Source organism: Cibotium barometz, chromosome 6 (assembly GCF_041138505.1).
Source record: "Cibotium barometz isolate CiBa-2024 chromosome 6, ASM4113850v1, whole genome shotgun sequence".
NCBI lineage: Eukaryota > Viridiplantae > Streptophyta > Polypodiopsida > Cyatheales > Cibotiaceae > Cibotium > Cibotium barometz.
The window spans coordinates 46,926,287-46,938,657 of NC_141051.1; the positions used below are offsets into that span (position 1 = coordinate 46,926,287).

At 42.5% G+C, this 12,371-nt stretch overlaps 1 protein-coding gene across 1 annotated transcript; it reads left to right on the forward strand.

The window, feature by feature from the left end:
* The first annotated feature begins 715 nt into the window (after positions 1–715).
* On the forward strand, positions 716–1,783 carry LOC147637802 (2-hydroxyisoflavanone dehydratase-like). The gene has a single exon (XM_086799055.1). The coding sequence runs from the start codon at positions 716–718 to the stop codon at positions 1,781–1,783; it is 1,068 nt and encodes a 355-aa protein (XP_086655181.1).
* Positions 1,784–12,371: the final 10,588 nt, after the last annotated feature.

Genomic DNA, 12,371 nt, shown 5'->3' on the forward strand with positions numbered 1-12,371 from the left:
CCCCTCACAGTCGTGCGCCCAGCGAAGGATTTTAAAAAAAAACGTCGTGCTCTCTCATCATCATCATGCTCTCTCTCTCTCTCTCTCTCTCTCTCTCTCTCTCTCTCTCTCTCTCTCTCGTGGCCTTTCGCCCAGATGAAAAAGGCAGCTGCGCACTTTTTATCCTTGCGGTGAGGCAGTCATCACAGGATGATTGAGAATGTTCACGATTTTTTTTTCTTTTTCCCCTATACACACGTCACCTCCTGAAGGTTTCTAACCCAAATGTTAATTAATTAAGACTAAGGTCCTCTTGCCTCAACTAATTAATTAATGCCAAAGAAAAATTTCGCACCCATATTCATGACACTAGTATTTTGTGATCTTGGTTTTTTAGATGGGTGTGGCCAAAGCCCAAATGGAAAGTGGGGTGATGAGCGTCAGGCGTGAACCCCAATGAGAAGGATAAGCTCGATGATAGAAAGATGCTAGCTCGATGCTACTGGCCAATTGTGAAGGACAAGCTCGATGATAGAAAGATGCTAGCTCGATGCTAGTGGCCAATTGTCACAAAGAAACATTCAACTTTTAAGTTCTACACGTTTCTTTTTTCAAGAATTTTACAACAGTCTAAAATCAAAATAATTCAAGTGCTATTTAGATGTAACCAATCGGCGAGCCATTGACAAAGTCAACTTGCATTTGGTGTTGCACCCACCCCACTTTATAAAACAACATGTGCTCGCGACGAGAAATTGAAGAGAAGATGCAAGTAGGGAGGTTCCTCAACATCTCAATTTTCAGCGATGGCTCCTTTGCTCGAGTACCTTACGACCCTCCCCTCGTGCCTGCGTCTGATGATGAAGATGCAGGCCATGGAGCTACACAAGTGCGCACCAAGGATGTCGCACTGAATGCTAACCATGGCACTTGGTGCCGCCTCTTTCTCCCTCCCCCACCTGCTTCCACCATTGTCCCCGAGAAGCTTCCCATCCTGCTGTATTTCCATGGCGGGGGCTTCGTCGCAGGCAGCCTTGCTGTCCCTGCCCTTCACGCCTTCCACTGCACACTTGCTGCGCACACGCGCACCTTGATTCTCTCTGTCGAGTACCGCATCGCTCCCGAGCATCGCCTGCCCTGCGCCTACGAAGATGGGGTCGAGGCCCTGCTATGGCTCCGCGAGCAGGCAAAGCCTAAGACAACGCCAGGGGCTTCGACAACAGATCCATGGCTGGCGAGCTATGGCGATTTCTCTAGAGTTTTCGTGGCAGGCGAGAGCGCGGGGGGCAACCTGGCGCATCATGTGGTGGTGAGAGCTGTATCAGAGCTAGGGTTTGGGATAAAAGCAGGCAAAGAAGAAGAAGAAGAAGAAGGAGCGATGCGACTGGCAGGGTGCATCCTTCTCGATCCTTTCTTTGGAGGCGAGGTGTTGACAGGCTCTGAGGTTTCAGACCCTGAGGAGACGGAGCAGTATCGACATGTATGGCGGCTGTGTTTGCCGCAGGGAAGCGACACTGTCACCATCACCAGGGATCATCCTTACGCAAATCCAATGGAAGCAGGTCCTTCACAGCCATGGTTGACGTCCTTGTCGTTGCCTCCTGCGCTGGTGGCTGTTTCGAGCGAGGACTCGCTGAGAGACAGGGGCATTGCTTACTTTGATGCTTTGCAGCGTGCAGGGAAGCAGGCCAAGCTCTTGCAGTCCCCCAATGAAGATCATATCTTCTACATTTTCTGCCCTTCTTCTCCGAATGTGCGCTCCTTCCTCTCTGAAATCGATCGCTTCATCCATTCAAGCCATTGAACCCTTCAACCCCTTTACGTAAAGCTCTCTGTGTGAACTGCAAAAGTCCTTACGTATAGAGCCTTTCCTTTAAACTAGCTCTGAATTTACAAGCCCCCTATTAGAAGGAAGAGTGGCCAAACTTTATCAATGGGTAGCACCACATGTCCTTGAAAGCCTTTGCCCATGAACACTAGAGTTGCTGTGGCATGTAAATTGGGAATTTGTGTGATAATAAATTGGGATTTGTGTGATTAGCTTATATTTTCTAGTGTACTAATTACGGATTGAAGCAATGGTAACCTTAGCACGCATAGACATAGGAGAAGAGGACAAAATGTAGCACATTTATATTGCCTGTCATTGGCTTGGCACCACTCACATCAATAGCAAGGTTGATGTAGATAAGGTATGCACCACAGTGGCTCTTGTCCTATATGTGAAACATAATTGGCATTGATCAAGGCCAATCTCATGGTGTGCAAGAAAGTGAACACCAAAATTGGACAGGTTTCCATCTCCTTAGGCAATGCTAAATCTTCTACTTGGTGAATATGTCAACTTTTTGCAGTGGGGGAATGTTTTCTTAGTGACTCCTAAGGTTGTCCGAACCTCGTGGTGGCCGGGTTTGGTTTTTGGTCAAGAGTTTGATCAGCAGAGGGTGAGGATGGGGGCTTGTGTTGTGAAGGCTCATTGGGTTGGTCATCAAGAAGTGGGGTGTTGGTGGGAGCTGTGGTTCGTTGTTGGTCAAGAGCTTGATCAGCCGAGGGAGCTAGTGTTGTGAAGGCTACTCTAGCACCAGGACCGTCACTCCATCGCCATCAGTTGTGTGGTCAGAGGTGTCGCCACTTCTGTCAGCTAAAGGTGACACAGTGACCCGGATCGATATTGAATAGCATGCTGATTCACCTCTCTGGTCGTTGCATCATCAGGGGGAGGAAGGCATGCCAATTTAGCATCCACAAAAAGTTGGTGATGCAAAGGCCAAAGCATTGTTAGGAGGGGCCACTTTTGGAAGATGCCTTGTTCATCATTGTGGTTGGCCCGTACAGGGAGAGGAAAGCCCAATGCAGCATTGTGTTGAAATGAGCAACATTTAGGGCCCGGTGACTGTCACTCCAAGAGGGTAGATGTATGGATGCTGAGGCAGTCACATGGCAAACTGATAAGACATTGAGATGGGCTGCAAAGCCATAGGCATAGGTAGCCATCAATAAAGGATGGTATTCCCCCTCGAGATAGCAAGTCATTATTAGCTGGTGAGCTAGATCGTTTGTTGTGCAACCATGAGTAGACATACATCTCAATCCAATGGGGTGTAGGCATGTATGATTTCAAGATAGGCAACGAATGCTTCATTGAAGTGCATAACCATGGAATGCGCACTGCAGTGGGAGCTTTAACATGTAGTTATTGACTAAGCAGAGAGACTCTTGGACTCCATGATACCATGTGTGGACTTTAGTAAGCTCATGGGTTATTGACTAAGCAGGAGCTCAGTAGTGGTTAACTAGTGTGACTCAGAGTTGGTGGATCTAGGCTTGTGGAGCATTTTTCTCAGTTTGTGACTGAGTTTTCTTCTTCTCGTAGGCACAGCTTGTGTTTGAGCTGGAGCACGTGTTCTTGTAGTATGGCATTTGTGCGGGTGGTAGCAGCATGGGCTACTACTTCCATATCATTCAGCTGCTCTACCACGCGTTGGGACCTTGGCTTGCTCGGCCTCAAGCTCACACCGTTTGCCACTCTCTGCAGACTTGGATAGATTACCCATAAGGTCTGGCATGTGATGTTTTATTTCTTCTTCTTTGACCACCTCTGAGGAGCAAGGATTCCTCTTTGACTTCTTGGGTATTTTGGCAAGGTAGTGATTGTTGTGAGCATAGTGTCGGTTGGAATTTAGAGTGTGAAAGGTGTAGAAACAAGGACTGGAGGTGGGGGAGGAATGGATTGAAGAAGAACGGGGGTATTGGACGAAGGGATGGAAAGAGGGGTTGTAGGTAGAGCAGTTGAGGAGGTGTAAATGGCTGGGATTGAGGGGTCGAAGAAGTGGGGTTGTCTCCGGTTGTTGGGAAAAAGGTTCTGTACTGCGGATGGGGGATAGTGAGGTGAAGAGGGTAAGGGGCTTCCGGAGTCAAATTCATGTTCAGGAACGAGGTCATCCACCAAAGCATGGAGGAGTTTCTCTTTGTTCAGCATGTTGTACTGGAGTTGGGGCTGCCCTAGCTTGCTGCAAAGCAAGTGCCACCGCTCAGATTTGGCATTGGCTTCGCTCTTCACTTCATTTTGTAGGTTCTGTTGTGGCTCGTTCTAGTTTGAGGGCCTCTTGTTGGCGTAGTCGTGCTGCTGCTTCATGTTCATTTTGCGTGTTGGTCATCTATTGGTTTAGGAATGGGAGCACTCGGGGATCAAATAGGTTCATGTTCGGTAGATCTAACACCTGGACAGCCAAGGAGAAGCGATTGCTGACGAGGCCTGGAGTACGATCTTGGAGGAAGTGCACCTCTTGTTGAGCCTTGCAAGTAGCTTCTTTCTCAGACTTGGAGATAAGTTGCTAGGAGGGCTTGGAACTTGGAAGGCAAAAAAGCTGCAGGTACTCCTCTCAAGGCTGCCGCACATGTTGCCCAAAGCGTCCTAGCGGGTTAGGAAGAATAGAATATTCTCCCTGCCACGTAAAAAATACGAAAACCTTTCGTCTACAGAGTAGACGTGACCGGGAGAGGAAAACGTCAGCCTGCACGTCATCCGGCTTTCCCGCGTACAGCTTCCCACCTTGATTTTCCCCACCTCGCCACCGTGGCCTTTATCTCCAGCCCGCCATGGGCAGTACAGTGTAACTGTGGAGCACTCCAGTACACAAACATCTACCTTGGCAGTCGCCTGACACAGTACCCCCACCCATTGGTACTGGTGGGCAGGTCTTGCACAGTAGCGTAGGTCTCTCTCTCTCTCTCTCTCTCTCTCTCTCTCTCTCTCTCTCTCTCAGTACAGCATAGAGGCCCCGTCATTTGCTCCCTCTCAGCCGCACAGAGCGGAATAGGGTTATCCCCAGGAAGGACATTGTCAGACTGGATACTCAGAGGACATGGAGTTCACCTAATTGTCCACTGGTGTTAAAACCCTAAGATCTCTCTAGATAATTGTTATGCATAAATATGCATAAATCAGGCATTAACTCAACCACCCAAACACCCCCGAGCCCAAGGGAAGCACTTATGAATTATAAACGAAATACATCATACCTTTACCTTGATGTCCCATACCATCAAGAGGTATAACTTCAATCCAATAGCATGAAACTGTAGTGTGAAATGGTAAGTGAGTAGATACGATCCTCTACACAAGAGAGCATAACATAGCCTTGGCCTCACAAGCCCAAGCCGTATATTTAAAACTATTATAGGCAAATTCCATCATTGGAAGATATTTTTTCCAATAGCATGAAACTGTAGTGTGAAATGGTAAGTGAGTAGATACGATCCTCTACACAAGAGAGCATAACATAGCCTTGGCCTCACAAGCCCAAGCCGTATATTTAAAACTATTATAGGCAAATTCCATCATTGGAAGATATTTTTTCCAATATGATGATTTTCTAGAGACATATGCACGAAGCATATACTCTACAATCTGATTCATACACTCTGTTTGCTCACCAGACTGCGGATGATCAAAGTAATTCACATTCAAAGTAATTTTCTCGTTGTAAACCATTCGGAATAAAGTAGGAAAACATGGCATTATAACAGCAAAAACCAGGGATTCATCGGCGCCCCGACATACCCACATCTGCATATGGAAATATCGACGTCCCGAGTTACCCATATCAACATAGAGAGTCATTAGCATCTCGATGAGTCACATATGTCCATCCGTAAACAATCAGGTTGACTATATAAATCACCTAAAGTACGGAACTAGAGAAAGAAATGCCAACAAAGGAAGAATCCAAATTTCCTTATCCGAACACAACAAGATAAACTTGTTTGAACTCTAAAGAAAGAGATTTCAACAAGTGAAAATGCCGATGAGATTACACTCATCAAAACATGTAGGCTATAGATAAAAGAAGTTTATCTAGAGAATGCCCACACTATAACTTCTAGTAAATTTAGAAAATGAGATTGTTTTTGAATGTTGAGGTCAACATGCTAAGTAATGTAAGCAAAGCAACAATCTTGACCCCAAATTATCCCATAAGATAATATATGTGGGGGATAGCATCCCATACCACCATGATACCACCCATATATACCTTAATAATTTGAAACTCCCTAGTATGTCGTCTAGGAAAATATGAATAAAATCCTATATAAAAGGAATAAGATGGCCTTATCCAGACTTTCACATACTAAAACCTGTCTCTATATACCTGAGACTACATCAAGGAATAACCCTTATCGAGTACATCATTAGAAACGAATTTTGAATTATTGGTGCCTTTCTAATGATAACTATCCAAAACACAATAAAGTTAGGGTAGAAAAATAACTCACTTAGATACATAAACAACTAAGTATCCGAGTTGGAATATGTACAAAAGTACAAGCAATATACTCCAAATTTAAGTGCAAAAAATGAAGGCAAATGCTACCCTCAAAGCACATGAAATTATCCAAAAGATCCTTACAAAACTATGGATAAAAGCATAGAAGCTCCTCGAATCCATGAAAACCATAGTTGATCATAACAATCAATGCATGTCATCTAATGGTCATTAATCATGCCAAAAGAAGCATTAAAATTGGTGGCCAACTCATTAATTCGGAGTATATGAACGTGGTGTCGTTCAAGCAAAACTCCAAAGTAAGCAAGTAAAACACGTGTGTAATACTCAATAAAAAATCTCTACACAAGTGATCTAGACAGAACCTGATGAGTCCATATAAAACTTGAAAAACATCCAATAAAATCCACCAAAGCAAATTGATCAACTGATCCATGATAGAATTTGTCTTAGGCTTAAGAAATTAAGCATAGACCACACTTAAATAAGTGCAAAATAAATCATCATGGAAAAGTGTCAAAGGTGAAACACACTTTGAACACAAATTCTAGCATCAAAAGAAATTAATGAACATGTCCAAAAAGAATGGCTAAACAAAGGCAAAAAAAATCATGAAAACATCATTTAGAATTAATCCAAACAGAAATATCCACTAATACGAGGTATAATCGTATTAATAATATGCGAATAACCCGCATCTATCTAATGTCAGTATGAGAAAACGTACTTCAACATTAAATAACCCTCGAAAATATTAAATTCTTGAGAAAAATAATTATCATTATTTTTTTCTAATTTTCTAGGGCCTCAAAATATAATAACTTTGAGTTCCACCAAACCTATCTTATGGCATTCCAAACCTATATTTTTTAGAAAAATTTTAGCAATTTAATTTACCAAAATATCATTCATATTTTATAAATAACAAATTTTAGGATTTCTAAAAATAATTTTTAGAATATTCCTATTTTTTCTTGAGAATCCCATCGTTCACGAAATTTCCAATTTCGCCCGACAATTCTAAAATCTAATGAAAATTTTCAATTTAAATGGATTTTTTATTTTTTTGGATCAAAAAATATATTAAAAGAATTTGAATGGTCACGGGCACTCGAATGGACACACCACATGCCAAACACCAACCCCACATTTTCCCAAAATTTAAAATAACCTTTGTCTATTTTTCCACTAATTTTTAAGATTTTTTTGAAAATTTTAAATTACCCCGAACGCATTTAGAATACGAACGGTCAAAAAATTTCAGAATTCCAATGGTTTTTCCAGAATACGGGAAGCCAAAAGTTTCGGGAAAATGAAAAGACAAAAAAAAAAAGGAATGTGAAAGGTCAAAAGTTTCCGGAATACGGAAGGTCAAAAGTTTTTCTGGATTTCGGAAAGCCAAAAGGTTTCGGGAAAACGGAAATCCAAAAGTTTTCTGGAAGATGAAAAGCCAAAAAAGTTTCAGGAAGAAATTTTCAGAAAATTTTCAGAGAATTTTTATCTCAAATTTCACATTTTTTGGCTTTTTCCAAGCTTTTTTTGAAAAAAAAACTCAAAAGTTTTTTTTAAAAAAAAATAAAAAACTCATAAAAAAATAAAAAAATCATAAGCTTATTAAGATTTGTGGGTTTTGATTTTTTTAAGAGGGGGGGCAATTTGTTCGCTGGCTGGTTGCGTAGCCCCCCCCACCCCCGTCTCCGCGCAAGGAATGAGAGAGGGAGAGAGGGAGAAATACCCTCTCTCTTCTCTCTTCTTTCCTCTCCATCTTCTCCCTTCCATTTCTCTCTCTCCTCCCCTCTCTAATAACAGATGGGTTAACTTTAATCATTTGATTAAAAACTTAATTAAACATTATTTAATCGTATTTTTTTTATGTACACAAAAAGGCTTAAAGTAAGAAAACAAGCAGTGAAGGAACACAGTAGCAAATTTGATCCTCTGATTTTCAAATTATTTAATTAGGATTAATGTTTAAAAAATCCCTTTTAAGAGAAATTCTCATGGAAAAAAGAAGGAAAATTTAGAATTGAGAGGCGGAGAGGATCCCACGCACACGGGAGAGCATTTCATGCATCAACATGCTGTCCCCTACTGCATTTGAGCATAAAATCAACAAAAAATTGATCGCAAATCCGTGGAAAAACCCACAAAAAATGTATAAAAAATACATTTTTAATCAAAAAAATGCTCAAACAATTCCTAAAAAATTAGAAAAAATTTTCTAAAAATTCCATAAAATTTAGGAAAACCATTCTACTAAAAATATCCACAAAAAAATATGTGGTATTTTCATAAAAATTTCCATTAATGCTTATTTTAAACCATACAAAATAGAAAAAAATAGCATTAATTAAACTCACAAAATTTTCCCGCAACGTCGATTCATCCATTGAACTGTAGTAACACATGTTCCAATCGCCATATTGACGATCCACGTGCAAATCATCAACAGAAATCAACAAAATAATATTTTTATTATTAAATATTAAAATTTACTTCAAAAAAATCAATAACAATTAACTAGAGATTGCTCTGATACCACTGTTAAAGCCCTAAGATCTCTCTAGATAATTGTTATGCATAAACATGCATAAATCAGGCATAAACTCAACTATCCAACCATCCCCGAGTCCAAGGGATGCATACATGAATTATAAACGAAATACATCATACCTCTACCTTGATGTCCCATACCATCATAGGGAGTGCTTAGTGAGATCTAGATCAGTTGTACTTGCACGAGGACCAGCACAGAGAGCTCTCACTGACTTCTTCCATACCAGCACCCCTTCGAGGGTCGATCCACCCATCATACCCAAACCATAGGCTAGTGTAGGAGCTCGGCCGAGAGGTGTGACACTTGAGAGAGCTCGACGCCCCAGACCCCATGGCCCTCGCCCACAGCCACGTCACCACAGGAAGATTCGGGCCATCATCTCCCATCATCGCACCTTGTCGCGCTCAGTTTTACCACTTTGAGCACCATGTCACAACGGCCCATGAGAGATGTATTAGGGTGATATGAGAGCTCTCTTCTCATGTATCTAGATCAGATTTTAAAGTTCTACATTTTTGTTATCTTTCTTTATTACTATTTTGTACCGAAGATTATGTACCTCATGGATATGCTGTAACCTTTTGGTCTCATAGGTCATTTTGGCCTTTTGAAGACATTAATACAACTTTCTTTCTCTCTCTCTCTCTCTCTCTCTCTCTCTCTCTCTCTCTCTCTCTCTCTCTCTCTCTCTCTCTCTCGTGTGACAGTCATGGATACTAATATGTCTTTTGATTTTGTATGCATTGGAAGCCGTCAACCCCCAATTTCGTGAGTGCATTCATGGCATTTCGACCACAATATGTTCGCCGCTCAACACAATGCGAAGGGCAGTTCTGCACCACCCAATGAAACCGGCCTTCAGAAATCTGATGGGCGGTGGAACAAACACTCGCACACAAAACACTTCATCATAGCCATGAGAACCTGGAAAAGGAAAACAAACAGGGGAGCTAGAATGCTCTTGCAAATAGTATAAGGACACCGATTGGCCCCAAAACGCAGTGGCCCCCTTGCGGTATTTCTTTTCTTGATCAAATATGAGTACAAAGTACAACTTGTCGAATCCTCTACCAATAGGATCCCTTTTAGCTTTTCACCCAGGAATTTTCCCAATAAGAACTCTTATTACTACAGCAAAGCATTCCATAGAGAAGGCACACCTGTACAACACCTTCCTGCTTGAAAAGGTCTTCTCCATCTCAACCATGGATCCCACAACCCTTTCCCAAACAGCAGTAGAGGGATGTACCAAACCATATGTCCTTCCTATAGTCACACCTTGCATGTAACCTTGAGAAACCTGTTCACATGAATCGAGAGACATGCTTTTCACACGAAACCAAAGATCTGTATTCGATAAACCATAGACCTGTATCCCATAACCATAGGCATGTTTCCTCGATACCAAAGTCCCTAGAGCTGTTCACAGCCCACCTGATAGTGCCCAGCAGCAACAACTAAACTTCACGAGTTTTGCTTGTAGCCTAGTGGCCTCTTCTTTTGCTTCTATCATACCCTTGCTACCCACCACTGGACACGCCTCTTGTATTTTCTACTTGTGTGTGACATCTTGTACTCTATCTAATCCCAGGCCTTTCTCTTCTAAGTTGAGCCTCACTCTCTAGACAGTGATGCATCTCTAATTCTAGCTCATTTAGTTCATTGATTGTGTCGATTTCAAACTTGGTGCTCCTCTCGAGCTTTTCTTCGTATTCCTCTGCCTATGTCTTGGCCTTGTCTCTGTCCTCCATGGCTTCTCTCAAGATCTTTGCATACTCTTGGGAGGGTGTGGCATCCTGCAATTCTTGATGTAATTCTTTATTTCGTTCTGCTGCTTTTTAGCATCCTTCTCCTAGTGAGCTGCCTTCCAAGCGGTGCCTTCACGGCTAGCACCAGGTTCTAGTCCTCGTCTTCTGCTTGCTTGTCCTTTTCAGAAGTATTTGGCTTGGGGGACCCTTGGCCTACAGACTGATGCTGCTATTGTTGCTATTGTTGTTGTTGCTACTGCTGCTCTATTGTTGCTACTCTTTATTTGTGTCATCATCTTCATCTAGGTCATGGATGACCTTTTGAGCCTTGCAAGCCATTTATTCCTAAATTTCTAGTAGGGGTTCCAAGGCTTGGTCCCAAACCTTGTTGAGTTTGGCCTTCACTGTTTTTATGATTTCTGCTTTAGCATCAAGCAGAAGGCACAGGATCTCCTCTTCTTCCTCGGTCTTCAAGGCTTGGGCCTCTATCTGGGTGATCGCCAATGCTGTTGTGCTCTCCAAAACTTATTCTTTTAGCCCTTGGAGCATATGTTTCTCACTAGTGAGGGTTCTAATTTTCCCTTTGCTCAGCTCTTTCTGCTAAACTAACACCTTCTCCGCCAGAGTGAGCTTTTTCTGCATTTCCACGTTATGATGAGCCATTACATGTGCTTTGCTCTCAGGTCCCTGGCTTTTGCTACAACATTTTTAAGCAGTACATGTTATTTTTTATTATACGCACGCATTTTATTGATGGTGTTCTGGGCCCTTAGCTCATATTCTTCAACGGAAGCAAGGGCATGAGAGAGGATGCTCTGGGCCATAGTCATCAGCCCTTTGTTCATGTGTAGTTGCTGGGAGTAGGAAGTTGTGCCCCCAGTTCTCTGGCCAGTTTGAGGCTGTGGCTTGGTCCTTCCTGCATCTTCTATGCTAAGCCTGCCACCCAAGGCTGCAGCTCCGGTGATATGGACAGATCAGCCCCTGCAGGGGGATAGCTTCCCCTTTTGAGCTTCTTCTTCTTTCTTTTTTTGTCGTTTCTCTTCTTTCCTCTTTCTCTCTTCGTCCTCCTTCTTTCTCTTTTCTTAATCCTCCTTTTTCCTTTTCTCTTCTTCCAGCTTTTTCTTTTTTTCTACTTTTGCCCATTAGGTGGCTTCATGTTTTTGTCTCTCTTCCAGTTGTCTTTTTCTTTCTTCATTTGCTTTCTTCTTCTTTACTTTGTCTAGGTCGGGCAGCAGCTCTTCGTCTACTCTCAGCTTTCTTTTCTTACTCACCTTCTGGGTCATTTTTGCCACTCTTCTTCATCATACATGTCATTTTCGAAAGAGCTAAAGGTCACTCTAGTGGGTTTTGAGGATCCTCTAGCTTCACAGTGTGGTCGTTCCATGTGGGATTCTCTGGACCTGGGATCCATAGACCTGGCAGCTTTGGCAATGGCCCTTAGGTGCGCATGCACCACCATGGGCTATTTTTCCTTGGCCCATGTGGCCGCTCTTTTTGCCAGGTTCCCCTTGTAGATGGCAGCTGAGTTGATTTTTTCTCTTGCTTCTACTACCCTAAGCAACCTGTAGTTCTTATTCGACATGTCTTCTGGTTTCCCCATGAACATTACATTCTGTAAAAAAGAAAACAAACTGCTCTTCCTTGGTCTCATCTGTCATATCCTTAACTTGATGCATGTTTCCTTTTTTGGGAATCTCCTCCTCCACTCTAGGCTTCATGCTCGTGTCCAACACTCCGTCCATTGGCAACCCTAGTGCATGGTGCACTCTAAGCTCCGAGATCTGAATAGGTTTCTTCCCT